At 34.4% G+C, this 18,495-nt stretch overlaps 2 protein-coding genes across 2 annotated transcripts in view; one reads left to right on the top strand and one right to left on the bottom strand.

Annotated features, from left to right (window-relative positions):
* Positions 1-18,495, top strand: part of IFT74 (intraflagellar transport 74) — a 79,276-nt gene that overhangs the window by 15,674 nt on the left and 45,107 nt on the right. Inside the window, exons 9-10 of the mRNA XM_007455914.1 lie at positions 651-712; positions 18,150-18,288. Coding sequence (XP_007455976.1) covers positions 651-712; positions 18,150-18,288 — 201 coding nt within the window. The remainder of the gene's footprint in view (positions 1-650; positions 713-18,149; positions 18,289-18,495) is intronic.
* LRRC19 (leucine rich repeat containing 19) lies at positions 6,170-15,765 on the bottom strand. The gene is made up of 5 exons (XM_007455913.1): positions 15,700-15,765; positions 9,868-9,957; positions 7,867-8,380; positions 7,016-7,204; positions 6,170-6,498 (listed from the first exon to the last, which is right to left on the bottom strand). Exons 1-5 carry the CDS (start codon positions 15,763-15,765, stop codon positions 6,170-6,172), a joined length of 1,188 nt encoding a protein of 395 aa, XP_007455975.1.

The raw sequence follows: 18,495 nt of genomic DNA on the forward strand, positions 1-18,495 counted from the left end.
AGTTTATAATTTATTTATACAATCAAAGACTATTTTATAAAAGCATGGGATTTATAAAATGACTTTTCTAAATTGGGATTCTATTAATAAAAGCAGTGATAATGTAGTGAAATTATTCTTAGCTTTAAAACACAGGAGAATTCCCAATTTAAAAACTGTATTTTTAATGCCAAATGTAAAAAAGTAAAATCTTTGTGTTTTTTTAGTTTTTTGAGGTGGGTCCAAATTCTAGGCTGAATATGCACAGGTAGAGTCAACTAGGAGTACTCAGGTAAAATCCTAAATGATTTAAGAATACAACTTGCATTGGGTGTAAATTTAACATATTACTAATCAACTATTGAACACTTAAAAAAATCTTGAAATTCTGTTTACATTAATGAAGTTTACATTAGATTACTTGACAGATCAGTAAACAGTGAATATTTTTGGTGTGAGATTACAATGCCTGTGAAAAAGACCGTTTATTTGTATTTGGTGTTTGTAGTGGTTTGTTAAATGAAGCATACTGTATTTTTTAAAACTTTGCCTGTGGCATTATGATTATTATAATAATCTCTAATTGGTTCATAATCAGAACAACCTTTAAAGAGATAGTTTGGCCTAATGGTAATTTTTATCAATAACTTTTGTGTTAACTCTTTATTCAGCTTAAAGCTCAAAATGATCGAGAAACACAAAGTATGGATATTATATTTACTGAAAGACAAGCGTGAGTACAGTCCTTTTAGAAATCAAACAGATTTATAAGTGACTTGTATAAGGTAGTTTAACTTCTGAGCCATTTGTTTCTTTACAATTTTGTTAATTGGTTTTCCCTGATGTATTTTTTATTTAAAAAAGTTGAATATTTGCAATACAAACTGTATTGTTTATGTATCTTATCTTCATTCAGAGAAATAAAATTTCTACGTCTTGGAGTTTAAAATCTAAGATGGATAAAAACATCTTCATCTCTACCATTTGCAATTTTGAGCTCTTTTTTTTAAAAGATTTGTTTATTGTTTATTTATTTTTGGCTGCGTCGGGTCTTTTTTTTTTTTTACATCTTTATTGGAGTATAATTGCTTTACGATGGTGTGTTAGTTTCTGCTTTATAACAAAGTGAATCAGCTATACATATATCCCGATATCTCCTCCCTCTTGTGTCTCCCTCCTACACTCCCTATCCCACCCGTCTAGGTGGTCACAAAGCACCGAGCTCATCTCCCTGTGCTATGTGGCTGCTTCCCACTAGCTATCTATTTTACATTTGTTAGTGTATATAAGTCCATGCCGCTCTCTCACTTCATCCCAGCTTAATGCGTCGGCTCTTAGTTGCGGCACACGGGATCTTTGTTGAGGCATGCAGGATCTTTCATTGCAGCATGCAGGCTCTTCATTGTGGCGCACAGGCTTCTCTCTAGCTGTGGCATGCAGGTTCCAGAGCACGTGGGCTCTCTAGTTTGCAGCATGTGGGCTTTAGTTGAGGCACATGAGCTCAGTAGTGGCACGTAGGCTTAGTTGCCCCATGGCATGTGGGATCTTAGTCCCCCGACCAGGGATCTAACCCTCCCCCGCTGCATTATAAGATGGATTCTTTACCACCGGACCACCAGGGAAGTCCCTAACCTGAGCTTTTTAACTAATTCGAATTATGAGATTTAAGCCCCAGTCTAATGAAATGCACGTTCTTATTCAGTGGACTATTTATATTATTTCATTATTCAGTTATTAATTGATAATTGTTATATTAGTAATCTAATCATAGATGTAGATTATTTGTGCATCTTTGTATATAACCTGGTTAAAGACCAAATACCAAGTAACTTTGAGTTTGGTTATAAGGTAAATGTGGCAGTGACAGTAATGACTACAAAGCTAATAAATGGATGTAGTGTAGTTATCTGAGCCCATTTGGGCCGCTATAACAAAATACCATAGACTTGGTTACTTATAAACAACAGGAATTTATTGCTCACAGTTCTGGAGGCTGGGAAGTCCAAGATCAAGGCACCAGTATAGTCCTATTTTGGTGAAGGCCCTCTTACTGGTTCATACCTAGCACCTTCTCAAGGTATCATCACATGGTGGAAGAGGCTATGGAGCTCTGTAGGATCTCTTTTTTTTTTTTTTTGCAGTACGCGGGCCTCTCGCTGTTGTGGCCTCTCCCATTGCGGAGCACAGGCTCCAGACGCGCAGGCTCAGTGGCCATGGTTCACGGGCCCAGTCGCTCCGCGGCATGTGGGATCTTCCCGGACCAGGGCACGGACCCGTGTCCCCTGCATCGGCAGGTGGACTCTCAACCACTGCGCAACCAGGGAAGCCCTGTGGGATCTCTTTTATAAGGGCCCTAATCCCATTCGTGAGGACTCCACCCTCATGACCTAATCACCTCCCAAAGGCCCCACCCTGCTAATACCATTACCTTTGGTGGTTAGGATTTCAACATATGAATTTTGGAGGGACACAAATATTCAGACAACAGCATTAGTTAACATAATTATTCTTTATTGACTTTTTGATCTTAATTACTGTCTAAAGCAGTGCAAACAGAAGATGAGCTATTTTGTACATACTAATACTGCACACATTTTGTTCCATAAACTTATCAATATTAATTTCCTTGAGAGCAAGGATAATAATTAACCAAAATTATGTAACATCAAACATACTGTCATATTACCTCTGCATGTACAGTAAATATTTGATGAAGAATAGGATTTTAAATATAAGGATGAACTATTTGAAAGATAAATGTAATTTTCTATTGATGAAAAACAAAGGAATCTCATTTTCCCCATGTATCATTTGATGCTACTGTAAAATACTGTCTTTTTTTTTTTTTTTTGGCTACACTGGGTATTAGTTGTGGCACGCGGGATCTAGTTCCCTGACCAGGGATTGAACTCAGGCCCCCTACATTGGTAGCATGGAGTCTTAACCACTGGACCACCAGGGAAGTCCCTAAAGTGCTATCTTAAAAATTACAAATATACTGGAAGTCTCTTCCCTTTTACAAAGAAAATTCCATATTCATGGTGACCAAGCACTTACTTGAAAACTTCCTTTTTGTTGTTGTTGTTCTGGTTTTAGACCATTTAGCAAATAGTTATCATTTACTACATATAAAATATTTTCCTAGGTACCTAAAGAATAAGAAATAATAAGCTATACCCTGTTGAGGACCTTATATAGTTTAGAACATTAGGTCCTCATTTATTTCATCATTTATCTGAAAAGTTATATGATACCCAGGTCAGATTTATAAATATTATATGTACATGTTTTATAGATATTTTATCCAAAAGGATAACTCCCAGATTATAAATTTAGGAATTTCATAGGTTTTTATGTCTATTTGGTTCATTTGATTAAGGACAATGTTCTTAAAATAAGGTACTTTGTCCTGAAAATGTCAGCAGTTTCAAAACTTAATATCGGTAGTTTGTAACTAAGGCTGAGTGAAATAGGTTCTCCTGACTCTTTAAGAGGAAATTTAAATTAATAACAAGTTATTTTTATAAAGTTTATTTTTATATATCACAGGAGGATAGATTTATTTCATGTGTTAATCAGATAGTCAACATCTTAATAACACAAGACTTTACCTTGATTCTGTACATTCAAAGGGAGCAGGAAATGTCATACCTTGAGAAAGCAGGTATAAAAATCTTGTTTTTATTCTCTTCTCTTTTAGTACCACCATTTACTGTGGTATGAGACCATCTAGTTTATTATGGAACACCTATTTTTAATAAATTGGTTATAGTATATAGCCTCAATATGTTACTATGACACCTGTGGCTTTAATTCAGTTTCATGTGCCTGCTTAAACTAATGATTCTCTTCCAATTCTAATGTATACAGTTTTCTAGTTTTGGTGTTAGCTAAAATCATTTATCCTTTAAAAATATATGAAATTATAATTTTAAACCCATTTATTTTTCTTTGTTTAGTCATATCTATTGAATATCCAATGTTTAATTATAAGAGGCTTTTGAATGTAAGAGATGAAAGGTAGTTTTTGCTCATTTATAATTATATTTCATTTTACTACATTTCTCAAATATGAATATTTGCCTCAAATTAAGAAATGATATTTTGGTAAAATGATAGATTATTTAGAAAAAGATGCCTTATATTTTTTAAGTTATCTCACTCTTATAATTGAGACTTTTTTTTTTTTTTTTTTTTTTTGTGGTACGTGGGCCTCTCACTGCTGTGGCCTCTCCCGTTGCGGAGCACAGGCTCCGGACGCGCAGGCTCAGCGTCCATGGCTCACGGGCCCAGCCGCTCCGCGGCATGTGGGATCTTCCCAGACCGGAGCACGAACCCGTGTCCCCTGCATCGGCAGGCGGACTCTCTACCACTGCGCCACCAGGGAAGCCCTATAATTGAGGTTTAAAACCATAACGTATAATTTACATTATCTGTTAGGAAATATTACACTTAAAGCATTTATATCCTTTATTGAAAACATGTTCCTATAAATAGAAATACGCATTACAAATGAGCCAGTTCTTTTATTTCACAGGGTATATCATCCAAAACAGTTTTTATTTTCCTCAGTAGACATTTGAACTGAATTTACTATTGATATACCTTAAAAATGACTATTTTTAGGATATAATGTACATCTACATTATTTTTAGTCTCTTTTTTCTAAGAAATTATCAGGTATGTACATGTGTTAAAAACTTTATGTCATAGAGAAATTTGAACATACCCCAAAATTAAATAGTATATTATACTCCTATGCACCCATCTCCATCAGCTTTTATCCAACCCTGCTCCATCCAGACCACTAGACACTATTCCCTTCCCTGTATAATGATGAAGAAAATTTAAAACCCCATATTATTTAATCCATAAATATATTTCAGTGTTTTAGAGATATTCCTTTCTCTAAAAGATATAAATACTGTATACTAAATTTCCTCACATATGGAAGGTAAAAATGATAGATTTTGTTACAATTTGTAATGCCACTATTTGCATTAAGTTGTTAAAATTATGATTGTAGCCAATTGATTATAAGGAATTGGCAAATAATTCACTTTGGACTCTTCCTATAATAGTCTCAAGGCCAGTATTCTTTGGACCATTATTGTCCTATGAGGTATTAGCAGCCATACATCAAAGGAAAGGTTTTGTTGTCAAGGAAGTTTGGCAAATTCTTAATATTTTGCTCTTGAAGAGCAGAGAGCAGTTTAGTAAAGCCTTGGGTAGGTCCTATAGTAAAGAAACTTGTTTGACTTTGTTTAAACCCAGTATTTCCTAGTAATTCTATAGTAGTTTGTCCATGTACCTTTTAATCCCCCACCCTGTAAATACTTCTGAATGTCTCTCTGGAAATTAATGTTCTAGAAGACAATTTGGGAAACATTGCTCTATCTACAGCATCCCAAAGAACTGACCACGGACCAACTGAAGATTCCTCAGCCACAGCACAGAATCATTTGAATAAAAATCTCCTAAAGAGAGGCAGAAATAGGTATTTTAAAAAACAAGATTCATAGATGATTCCCACTTTGGAAGCCACCATATTATTCAATTGCATGCATTTTGCTGACAGTCTTTCTTTGTAACGAAAATCAAGAGATTGTGCCTGGACATTGTACCTGTGCTTTAAATCACTACTAAATTTTCAGAAATTTGTTGTGCCAATTCAGGAAACATTTAAAAAAATTTAAAAAGCATTTTCCAATTCCATGAATTCATTCTATGGGCATAAAATCAACCTTAGCATGTAGTCAGTTTAAACTATCTCTGTTCTTCACTTTGACTTGTGATAAAATTCCAAAATCTTTTATTTCTTTACTGATTCCAATCAGTAAAACTTTAATATGTATTACATCACATATCTGACTAATATGAAAATCTGTTCATTTTAATTAATGAATAATTTACTTTAGGCCTTTTCCTACTGTTCTGTATGGTCCCCTGAATCCTGCTGAGAATAGTAATGCTAGTATTTTAACTGTTAGCTAACAAGGAGTGGCAGTTACTGTATTTGGACCTACTTGCACAGTGCCAATGAGAAGAGCATAATTTTATGATATATATGTGTGTTGCAATTAATATGATGGTCTACTAGCTATAGTTCAGTATGTCATGTATCAAAATCTCCATGTCTAAACTGTGAGTGAGCTGTTAACATCTTTAAAGAATCAAACATTGAAAGAAATTAATTTTCTTCACGTAATTCATGAGTATCTATGTATTTGTCTTCAATAAACCCATCATCATCTACCACAAATTGATGTAGTTGTTCAAATATTACTATAGTTTCTTCAGAGCTTGTGTCTGGTATCTGTGGAGGAGGACTTGGATTTCTGGTAAAACTATCTTCATAGGTTTCTGCTTCATGCTCTTCCAGGCGATGATGATTGTAACTAAGCAGAAAATTATACCATACTGGACATTTGATAGCAATTGAAATGAGGAGTGAAGTCATCAGTACAGTGACTACAACACTGACAAGAAGAGTCCAGCTTTTTCCTTGAGATTCACGTTCTTAAATGGAATACCGAGAAAGAGAGGGTGGGGGTAGTTTTGTTAAATTGACAAAAATAAAATAATCATAATTACATGTCCTAATAACTCCCCAGTATTAGAAATAAATGTACATAATCTTCTTTAAGCAAAAGTTACTAAAACTGCCAAAAATAAAGATATTTCATAGTGTGGTGAAAGAATACCTTTTTTCAAAATATCTACCTGTCTTAGCAGGTATTGTTTATCCATTCATCTAGGAACATTATTGATTTATACCTGTTAAAAATTGTGACTTAACTAGTTAATACCAAGGCTCAGAGAAGTTAAATATCAATAATTTGCATAACGGCATTTGACTGAAAGCTAGCAGAGCCTACTTTAGAAACCCAGTATTTTGTCAGTCTTTTCTTGGGTGGAAGAATTGTTCTTTTACATAGTTTTTAGAAATTTAAAGTACAAAAAAATAATGAGAACTATCTCAGTTTATTTGGTATGCTATCCTCAGCAATATTATTATTCAAAACCAGTACATTACCTGAATTTCTTGTTATGTTGTTCAAAAAACTATTATATGTTGAATTGCTAATGGACTGAAAATGAATGTAAAGATCTTCACTTATAGATGAAGGAAATTTTGAGTAGCATTCAGCCTTGTAAGGTACTGTTTTGATATTGTAGCACTTTAGTGTATCCGGATAGCTGCACATGGTGATGTTCTCATTTTCTAGTAAATTAGAAAGAATAAGATTTATTATGGAAAATAATATTATTATGGTTAATAAATTATTATGGTTAACAACATTTTATAATTTTTTATCTAGAATTTTTTGACATATTTATCTGTCGTCATTAAAGATATTATAAAAAAGAAACTGTTGTATTTGCCTAGCAACACAACAAGGGAAATGCCCATTTCTGTTTATGTTATAAATGTAGGTTAAGTACAGTATCTGTTTATTGTTTAGTTTGTCTGTGTAGTAATGTAAAAATGTTATGATTTAGATTATGGTGAACATCTGGAACATGGCATGTAGTTTAGAAAGTAGGGCACCTGTTTTCACCTACTCTCTGACAAGCTATCCTAAGAAAAGGAAGTGCTTTTAAAAATTAGTCTTATATATTGAAACTGCAAACTTAGTATACAAAGTGACAGTTTCATCTCATATATATATAGAACATTTAAGTTTCTTTTCTTCTTTTTCTTTTTTTCTGGAGAGGCAGAGGGAGAGCTTGTACTCAGCAATTGCTTTTCAGTGTTTCTTCTTGTTTCCCTTAAACAGGAAGTTTCCTTTTCTTTTAGACATGAAACAAGAGACTTTTCTGGGGTAGAACAATCCAAAATCAATCACATTTTGGTTTTGACTAATTTAAATTATGATTGCTTACCTAGTGTCACATTCGATGTGTTCAACCAGTTTTGCAAATTCAGTAGACTACAAGAGCAGTTCCACGGATTTCCGTATAAAATTATGAATTCCAGATGAAACAGTTGTGATACATCAAGATAGCTTATCAAATTGCCTTGCAGATTCAATAGTATCAGGCTTTTTAGAGGCACAAATATATCATGATTCAGTTGAACTATTTTGTTTTGGCAGAGATATAACTGTTTTAGTTTATCTAAGCCTGTAAAGGCACGCTGTTGAATTATGTGGATGGAGTTTCTACAGATATTTAAAATTTCTAGATTGGAGAGGTTACCAAAACTATTATTACGTAGGATAATGACATTGTTCTCAATCAAATAGAGCTCGGTGAGTAAAAAATATGTCTGTAGAACTCTTGTATCTGTAACATTCAGAGTAATTTGGTTATAACTGAGGTCAAGTATAGTAACATTTTTATTGATATTTGCTGGAATCAAAGCATAATTCTTTGCAGTGAAATTACATTTGACTTCCTAAAAAGAAAATTAGAAATGCATTAATAAGGAAAAATGCTAGCAGAATTTCCCAAATTTTCATATGCAGGCAATTAGACATTAGAAGGAAATACTTTTAGAAAAAAATCTACTATCAAATTTTTTTTTTTTTTTGCGGTACGTGAGCCTCTCTCTGTCGCAGCCTCTCCCGTCGCGGAGCACAGGCTCCCGATGCGCAGGCCCAGCGGCCATGGCCCACAGGCGCAGCCGCTCCGCGGCACGCGGGATCCTCCCGCACCGGGGCACGAACCTGCGGCCCCCGCATCGGCGGGCGGACTCCCAACCACTGTGCCACCAGGGAAGCCCTACTATCTAATCTTTTTATGTTAAAATATGAAAAAGGTAAAGCAAATACTTTTTTTTATTGGGATGGAATGTTGAAGATTAAGGAATTCTGATATATATAATTGAGGAAGGAGATCGTTTGTCATACAAGTATCTTCCAACTGTTATTAAATAATCATTACAGAAAGAAAATATTGGTATATTGCCATTTATATATGTGGAAATAAATGGTAAATAATAATTCTGTTAACTTAGTATTTCAGTGTGCAAGATTGACATTTATAATGAGAAAATAATGTAAAAATGTAATTTCTAAAAATCAGAGCTACCAGCACTACATCTAGGACTATTAAATAATTAAGAAACAATATTCAATATATACCTCTAGGGCTTCCCTGGTGGCGCAGTGGTTGAGAGTCCGCCTGCTGATGCAGGGGACACCGGTTCGTGCCCCGATCCGGGAAGATCCCACATGCCTTGGCGCGGCTGGGCCTGTGAGCCGTGGCCGCTGAGGCTGCGCGTCCGGAGCCTGTGCTCCGCAACGGGAGAGGCCACAGCAGTGAGAGGCCCGCATACCGCAAAAAAAAAAAAAAAAAAAAAAAAAAAAAAATATATATATATATATATATATATATACACACCTCTATAGGGTTAACAGCTCAAAATTTGGTGTTTTAAAAGAAAATATCTTGTAACAGAAATTGAGCCATGTGTTGAATTTAAAGAGTCAGGCAACAGGAAGAAGTGCTTTCCTTATGTGGATATTAATCCAAAGAAATAGCTCTTGTTTTGACTGTTTTTGCAGTTGAAATGTCCCCCAATAATAATAATAATGTAACAACAGCAATTTCCCTCATAAATATGTATTTTTTTTTAAGTTTCCTACATTTTAAAGTGTGTTTTTTATGTCTTAACTAATCTCTGGTTTTGTAGTGAAATTTTATGTATTTCTCCTTTAGTCAGCTTTTAAAGAACTCAGTTTTTTAAAAAATGAAGACTGCTTTTGTCAAATTAGAATCTGGCTCAGAGATCACATGTTTTGAATATACACAGCTAACTAAAGAGTTTGTTTTGATAGCTTGAGTTTTTTCTTCTTTCTTTTATTGCCTTCAGTATTTTACTAAATCTACACAAAGTGTACCTTTGAAAATATTTTCACTAGCTTGATTGTAAAAACTTACGGTTTTAGACGTCTGGCTTTCATCTGATAACAATGGCATGGAGAGTGGCCAAAACAAGATTGCGATGCTTGTGATTTTCATATTGCAAGCCTGACAGAAAAGAGAGTATTTATATCTCATTAGGAGACTAGAACATTAGAGATCTTTTAGGACATTTTGATTTCCATTTTTCTCCTTTTAAATCTGTTTTTTCTTAAAATATATAAAATATGAAACACCCTCCCTGCACTCTAATCTTAAAAAACTGGAAAGCTCCTGGGGAGAATGAAAGACAGTAATTTTCAGGGTGTCTCTTTAGTTCCTAGATCTAGTGACAGGAGCTTTAAAACCATTGAAGTGGTTGTACATTTAAAAATTTTAATATATGTGCACAAAAGAAAGTCCAGAAGGATATATATTTATGTATATATACACATTTAAGTATATGCTTATATTGCTACTTCTTGATTTTTCAATTTTAGGCATTATCTATTGATATTATCCTTTGACTTAACACTTTGGGAGATGAGAGTCCTCAGCTTTCTTTCAAACACTCCCTACCTTCATCTTCAATGCATCAAATACATATTTACTGTCTCTTTACTCTCCGAGCATAGTCACTTGTAATTTTGGTTAGATGAGTACTCAGTGTTTATACTATCAGGAATGTATAAAGCTGTCAATGACTGAGCCCTGTTAACAGGATTATTATTCTGTTCCTGCACACTGTTTTTCCTCTAATTAATTGTCCTGGTTTTCTATTCATGTGCTTAGGGTTGTGTTTTTTTTCTCATTAATTTATACCCAAACTCTCCCTAGCAAATCTCTCAATAGTTTATGTATATTAGATAGTTTAATTTGTTTCATTTGCTTGAAGAAGTCTCTCCCAGAGCCTGCTGCCATGCTCTGATCTAGATGAGCTGATCACTAGGCCCTCTACACAGCCGTTGACTTCCACTCTCCTTCCACCCTCATTGTAGAGACAATTTGCCCTTGTTACTGGATTCCTGTTTTCTAGAATGGTCTGTCTTGGATTACTGCCTTTTTTCCATGGAGCTTCCTGCAGGAGCTTCCTGAGAAGGTCCATAGGAGAGAATTTTTTTTAGACCATAAAAGATATTTTGGCTAGAAATAGAACTCTGAGTAGGAAATAATTTTCCCTCAAAAGGTTGATGGCACCGCCCCATTGTCTTTGGGTTTCTAGTATAGTCGTCCCTCAGTATCAGCAGGGGATTGGTTTCAGGAGTCCCTACAGATACCAAATCTGTAGATGTTCAAGTCCCTTACATAAAATGGTGCAATATAATGAATACAGTGGACCCTTCGTATCCACGGGTTTTACATCTGTGGATTCAACCAACCATGACTGTATTACTGTTAAGAACTGTGATGCTATGCCATTCTAATTCTTTATCCTTTTATGTAACTTGCCGTTTCTTAACCCCAAAGCTTTTTCTTTGCTCTAAAATATTATATAGTTAGAGGTGTACAGTATAGTGATTCACAATTTTTAAAGGTTATACTCCATTTATAGTTATTATAAAACATTGGCTATATTCTCTGAGTTGTACAATATAGCCTTAATATGGATATTCTGAAATTTCATCATCCTTTGTGAGAGTCTGTTTTCATTCATGAAACTGGGCAGTTGGTGGGCACTTTCAATCTGGAAACAGTGGGAAATTTTCTGAATTATTTGATTGATGGTACTGATAATTTTCTTCCTCATTAAAAAAAAAACCTCACTTCTCTTTCTAGAACCCCTTTAATTAGGTGTTGGATCTCCTGGTATGATTTTCTAATTTTTTATGTTTACTCTTCCACATTTCATCTCTGTGTGTTTTTGCTCTGCTTTCTGGAACTTTATCGTCAAACTCTTCTATTAAAGTTTTCTTTTTCCTGTCATCTTCTTAATTCTAAGTTCTTTTTGTTCTCTGAAAATTTCTTTTGTAGTATACTGTTGTATGAATATATTTTTTTCCTTGTTTTTTCTTGTATCTCTTGTTTTCTTTTTCCTTGAATAGCCTTTGTACCCTCAAGTTGTGCTTTTCCAGTTTATTTTTATAAGTATCCTTTATGTTAGAGGTTTTCTTTTGAACTTTGCGTATCTGTTAATATTTGGTTTAGGACTTACATATAAGAGTGGGAAACAAAAAAGCTGATGGGAAACTGTGCATTTGTGTGGTTCTTATTAACTTCTCTATTATTTTTTGGCCACACCGCATGGCCTTTGGGGTCTTAGTTCCCTGACCAGGGATCGAACCCGTGCCCCCTGCAGTGGAAGCGTGGAGTCCTAACCACTGGACCACCAAGGAATTCCCAGTTCTTATTAACTTTAGATCTTACTGTAGAGTGACCATAATGGACTGTTTTTTGGGGGAATCCCTAAATGTCATTATCTTTAGATTGTTTCTCTTGGGCTGCTTGGATTCCCCAAAATGACATTTTTAATCTGCCTGAAAAGGTGAGGCCAAGTAGCCAGCGTTCTGAGAGCTCAGTGGTGGAAAAGTTGAGTTTGTCTCAGTAATTAATATGTAAACTTTAACTTATTCTCCCTGCTTTTGGCATAACGTCCCTGCAGTCACTTGTGCCTAGTGCCCAGATTCTGTTTGTTTTATTTTCCCCAGAGCAAAAAAACAAAAGCCTTATTTTTCTGCTTAGGTAGGAGAGGACCTTTACCTGGCTGGGCAGTGTCAGGGAGAAAGACTTTCAACTATGTTTCAGCCCCTCCTTTTCTACTTCCAGAATATCTGGTACTGCCAATCTCTGGGCCATCTAGGGATTCTGCAGTGTAAATCAAGTGGCTTCTCAGTTTTCCCCACTGCTGGCTTGGGAGAATTTTGCTTTCCCAGTCAGTTTGCCCTTAATTTTTAGCTTTCTAGTTTCTAGATTTTATTGCTGTTGTTTCCTCTTCCATTCTTTTTGTCATTATGAGTTTATATACTTCAAATTTCCTTTTATTTTCATTTTAGTAGGGTTTTGGACAGGAGTCCAAGTTAGTGGGTACATTCAACATGCCATGTTTAACTGGAAATTGCCATTTATTTCAGTAATTCTTCTTACTATAAATACTTTCCATTTAGTCATTTTATTCATGACCTTGATATTTCTTATTTTTATTTCTGTTTTCTTAAAGTCAACATTAGAAACTGCTGCATAAAGCAACTGTTCTCCAATAAAAATTAATTTTAAAAAGACCTATTAAAAAATAAATAAATAGGGACTTCCCTGGCGGTCCAGTGGTTAAGACTTCGCCTTCCAATGCAGGGGAGTGCAGGTTCAATCCCTGGTCAGGGTGCTAAGATTCCACATGCCTTGCAGCCAAAATACCAAAACAGAAAACAGAAGCAATATTGTAACAAATTCAATAAAGACTTTAAAAAATGGTCCACATCAAAAATAAATAAATAAATAAGAAATAAATAAGAAACTGCTGCAAACAAATGATCTGTTTGAAATGATATGAATATGTCCTGTTACTATCATCCTTAGTGGTTAAAATTTAGTCTTTTGAGCCTTCTTATAGCACTTGTACAATTAGTTGCTTATGACTTTTTAGGAAAATTTATCCCACGAGAGCAGGAGGTAAGAAACTACTCAGTGAGCAAGATACATTTCAAGTTACTAAAGTCTGTTGCTGCATTAGCAATGAGGAATTTATTGTTATGCCAGTACTGGTCTATTCTAGTTAACTTCCTCATTGCCTTCTGTCTGATGATCTGTTTATGTTTATTCCTTTTCCACTTTCTTTCTTTACGTGGCTAAATCAAAGTTTGAAGAAAAAGCCACTGTTCTCCTAGATTTTACAATTTGAATGTAGATCATAATAGAATCCCTTTTAGAGTCAGAAATGAATTCAAGCTATCACTTATTCCAGACCACTGCCTACAAAAGGGGATCCCTAAATCATATATAAAAGGTAGTTTACCCGTATTTAGTGATTTCTAGGAATAAGTATGCAACCTCCCCAGTGGCCTGTTTCAGTATTTCTCAATGGTGTAGTGAAATTTTTCCTGATGTTTTTGTAGGATGCCCATGTGGGTAGGGCAGTGGTAAGGGAAAAGTGCTTCTTTTTTTCCCCCCAGAAATAAATAGGATAAGGATGAATAAAGGAAGCAGATAGGCTACAAAGAAAATTAACTAAAGAGTTTATGTGGAATAGAAGCAGCTGGAGAAGGTAATGGAGGTCAGGTGGGACTGTGAGACTTTGTGAAAATGGAGACAGAGGATTGTCTTGTATTTATTATCTTTATCATCTGCGTTATACTAATAATTGTCTTCTCCAGTATGCTAAAGTGAATAAAATCGTAAGGGTTAGAAAAGGAATCTTTTTTTTCCTTCTATTTGATAAATTTTAGAGTTAGAAACTATATATACTTAGAGCTTAAGGTAGATTCTGTACAAGAAAGCAGTCAACAGATCTAAACCATTATTAGGTCTAAAGCTATGAAATGCATTGATTGAGCCACAAGGTCCATGGGGCTTTTCATATATTTGTACATGTTTTGAGAGGGGAAAGATTGAAAGACGGGGTAGGTGGATATTGACCATCACAACACTAAATAGACAAATCCTTAGACAGCAACATTTGCTAGCTTTATTGGCTATCTTGAAGACATCAGATTGGCAGAATAACTAGCCGGTAGTTTATGCAGAAATTGTTTTTGAGTCAGTTTACCCTATTTAAAAAGTTGATTTAAAAGGAAACAGCTATTATTGCCTTTTTCTCCCTTTGGATTTTTTTCTCAATTTGATATTTATTTTGAAATGATATGTGGGCTTGAGTTTAGTGATTAAAAAATAGAGAATAAATGAAATATCAGTTTTTTTAAAAAACTATCTTACAAAATTAAGTGCCCTTTTATATAGCCTATAACCTATATTACAGAAAAAAAGATTTTCACAAAAGGAAATGGTAGATATTGAAAAAGAAACAATGTTCTTCTTAGTGCAGTTTCAAGTACAAGTTTCTGAGAAGTTTTTGGTCGTGTACTTTATATGGCTATTATACACCATGAAATAAAAAGATACTGCAATTATTTTGGTTTCGTTAAATAAAATATATATACTGTAATACGGTTTTGTCATTAAATATTTTAGATATTTATACCAGAATTCAATGTATTTGGAGTAAGGTATTAATAATTCACAATTAACTTCTCTCTTGTAATTTTATAGAACTTTTTTTTTTCAAATTTAAAAACTTTTATAATGGGGCTTCCCTGGTGGCACAGTGGTTGAGAGTCCGCCTGTTGATGCAGGGGACACGGGTTCATGCCCTGGTCTGGGAAGATCCCACATGCTGCGGAGCGGCTGGGCCTGTGAGCCATGGCCGCTGAGCGTTCGCGTCCGGAGCCTGTGCTCTGCAATGGGAGAGGCCACAACAGTGAGAGGCCCGCGTACCGCAAAAAAAAAAATTTATAATGGAAACTATCAAGAAAAAACCTCTAAGTAGGATAGTCATTGCCCAGTTTCAACAATTATCACCTGGTAGTCAGTCTTTTTTCATCTTACAAATTTGTTTTTAAGTTAATATCACTTCAAAATGCTCTGTGATTAACATATTTCAAAATAAAAAGATCTTATAAATTTGATTGGTTAGATGAAACCTTTTTTTTTCCCAAAAGAAAAATAATTACTTTTTATTACATTATCAATTTATTTGGGAAAGATTTTTTTGGCCATGTTCCAGATTTATAGTTCTAAGGTAGATCTTGTGAAAAATGCAATCATATTTTCTTCTCTTTCATCACTTATTAGAGACAGAGATTTTTGTATAGACTTAACAATTTAAATATGATTTTAAAAAATTCAACAGTAATCACTGAACCTATAAATATTATAGGACCTTACCTTTCCTTTTTTCTTTTGTCTTTGAGACTGGTGTGTAAGGAATGTACTCTCTTTCTTCCACACCATTAAAAAAAAAAAGTATGTCATATGATTTTATTTCACTTTGTTTTAAACTTTGTACCGTGAACAGGTGGAAAAAAAAAAAGAAAGAAAGAAACTAGACTTCCTTAGCAAAAGATTAACTAGAAGAATAATTTCTTAAAGTCATCTTTGACTTTTTTAGTGTAACAACTAAGGTGGCTTGCTTAACCTTTGTGATTCTTAATTACTCTTAAAAATTTAAATATTAACAAATTTACTTTGTGAGTTAAAGTATATAATATTGAAAATGCATAATTTGAAAGATACATTGCTAAAGTGATTTAAGTGTTGATCCTAAAGGTATTTTGTATTTTGAAAGATTCAAGTTGAAAAGATTCCACCAAGTTTTGTATTCCACTGAGTTTCAACTTTGTTGTTTACTCATTTTTATGACACCATCATTGGTAGTTTTACTGCCAAGTTATAACAGGAGCAGACTGCTCAAAGCATCAAAAGACCCGACCCTTGGCCATTACGTGGCCTTCAAAAAATCAGTTACCTTCCTTGTGATTCCTTGTGTAACTTCCCCTCTGTAAAATGGAATACTTTACAACATTAGTTCCCATCTAACTATAGTAGATATATCAGGCAAAAACATGGTTAAGATTCATTGTTGGTAGTAAATAATCATGGAGTTCAGAATGAGTTAGATCTAACAAACTTCTCTGGGCTTCAGTATCCTTAATCTGTGAAACAAAGAGATTGGAATAGATGATCTTTTCTGTTTGAAATTTCTGTGAGCTCACGCATATACCCGTATAAATTGTAGCAGCAGCAGACACATTTTTTTATGCTATAATAATTGAGGCTCAAAGTGAAGACATCACTTCCTGTTCAATAATGAGACAAAAATAAATAGAAATTCCAGGTTGTCTGTTTCATTATGTTCATCGTTTATTTGGTTATTATGAGATGTTCTCTGTAGGAAAATTTCTGAGTTTAGATTATCTTATTCTGGTACTAGGGTATGAATGTGTAAAGTGTGTGGAGGATAGATATGTGGATCTGTGAGGCTCAGTTAGTGATTGTGAAAACTGTTAATGATATCTACATTTGAAAGAGATTGAATAGAATAATTATATTTTGAAACTCAAAGTAGAAATTTATGATATTGAGACTGAGAATTTATCTTCAAGCAAGCTTTTTATATGTAAATCTTGAAGTATTTACATGATAACTAGCATCTTACCTCTATTTTTTTTCAGAATTTTTCTCTACCCTATTTATAATTGATCTTGCATAGGTAATAAGTGGCACATCACTGGTATTTCTTGTGATTATATGATAAAGATGGTTATTGTTTGTAATTAATTTCATTACTACTACTTACATGATTAGACTTGTAATGTTCCTGTTAAATTTTCAAGGAAATTAGCTTATTATTTTGCAGTGCTAAAGTACAGTTGATAATTTGTGAAATATTAATACCAGTTTTAATTAAAGCAGTAGATAAAAGGGAATTTAAGCAAAATATATTAATCTAAAGCTATGCATTTTTTAATCAAATTGCACTGTTGGTCTTCCTACTCCCCAGTGCAGTCAGAGCTGTGTTACTTGAGATGATTTATGTGGTAAACTTCCATGCAAGATTTCATTTGGTCAAAGAATTCTATAGCTAAAAGATACTTGAAAACCACTATTCTAAAATTTAACTCTCTTGTTTGTCTTGAGGGTATGTTAACGAAAAGTGCAAATACATTCTCATATGTATAAGACTTTAAGGATTTTCTGTGATAATCTTTGTGGTTTTTTATAAGAAAGTAAAGTAGAGAATAAGGAAATACAAGGATTTGGGGATTGAGAAGAGAAAGATGTAAAATAAGTCTGTGTTTTGTTATAAATTTATTTGTTTTGGGCTGCGTTGGGTCTTCGTTGCTGCGCACGGGCTTTTTCTAGCTGTGGTGAGCTGGGGCTCCTCTTTGTTGCAGTGAGCAGGCTTCTCATTGTGGTGGCTTCTCTTGTTGCAGAGCATGGACTCTAGGCATGTGGACTTCAGTATTTGTGGCACACGGGCTCAGTAGTTGTGGCTCGCGGGCTCTAGAGCGCAGGCTCAGTAGTTGTGGCTCACGGGCTTAGTTGCTCTGCAGCATGTGGGATCTTCCTGAACCAGGGATTGAACCCGTGTACCCTGCATTGGCAGGCAGATTCTTAACCACTGCACCACCAGGGAAGTCCCAATAAGTCTGTGTTGATGGGGCCAAATTTTGTACAGGTCAAATAAAATTTTTGTGTACATCTATAAGGACTTTTAGATCACAAACTATGGTTAAATAACTTTTAAGTATCCTATTTAATTGAGACTGAGTAAAGTTAATTGATTTTTTTCCCCTCAATATTGTAAGAGGAATATTGTATACTTTTGATTTCAGGAAGGAAAAACAAATTAGAAGTGTAGAAGAAGAAACTGAACAGGAAAAACAAGCAGCAGAGGGCATTATCAAAAATATGCCTCCTGAAAAACAAGTCAAGTATATAGAAATGAAAACCGTGAATGAGAAATTGTTGCAGGTAATACTAATTACTACTCTGTGCTGGGCATATAGCAGTCTTACTACTAAAAAGGTGATCTGAAGGTGGGCAGCATTGGCATCCCCTGAGAGCTTGACTAAACCTACTAATCAGAGTCTTCATTTTAACAAGATGATTCATATGGACATTTGAATTTAGGAAGCACTGATGTAGAAAATTTCATTTTCTTATGTTGCATAGTGACCT

Source organism: Lipotes vexillifer, unplaced genomic scaffold (assembly GCF_000442215.2).
Source record: "Lipotes vexillifer unplaced genomic scaffold, Lipotes_vexillifer_v1.1 scaffold644, whole genome shotgun sequence".
NCBI lineage: Eukaryota > Metazoa > Chordata > Mammalia > Artiodactyla > Lipotidae > Lipotes > Lipotes vexillifer.

Excerpts from the sequence above, each read along its gene's own strand:
- LRRC19 (XM_007455913.1), bottom strand. The coding sequence starts at position 15,765 with ATGGTGTGGAAGAAAGAGAGTACATTCCTTACACACCAGTCTCAAAGA. Across the intron at positions 9,958-15,699 it reads GACAAAAGAAAAAAGGAAAG|GCTTGCAATATGAAAATCAC; the intron begins GTAAGGTCCTAT and ends CTTTTCTGTCAG. Across the intron at positions 6,499-7,015 it reads CAACATAACAAGAAATTCAG|AACGTGAATCTCAAGGAAAA; the intron begins GTAATGTACTGG and ends ATTCCATTTAAG.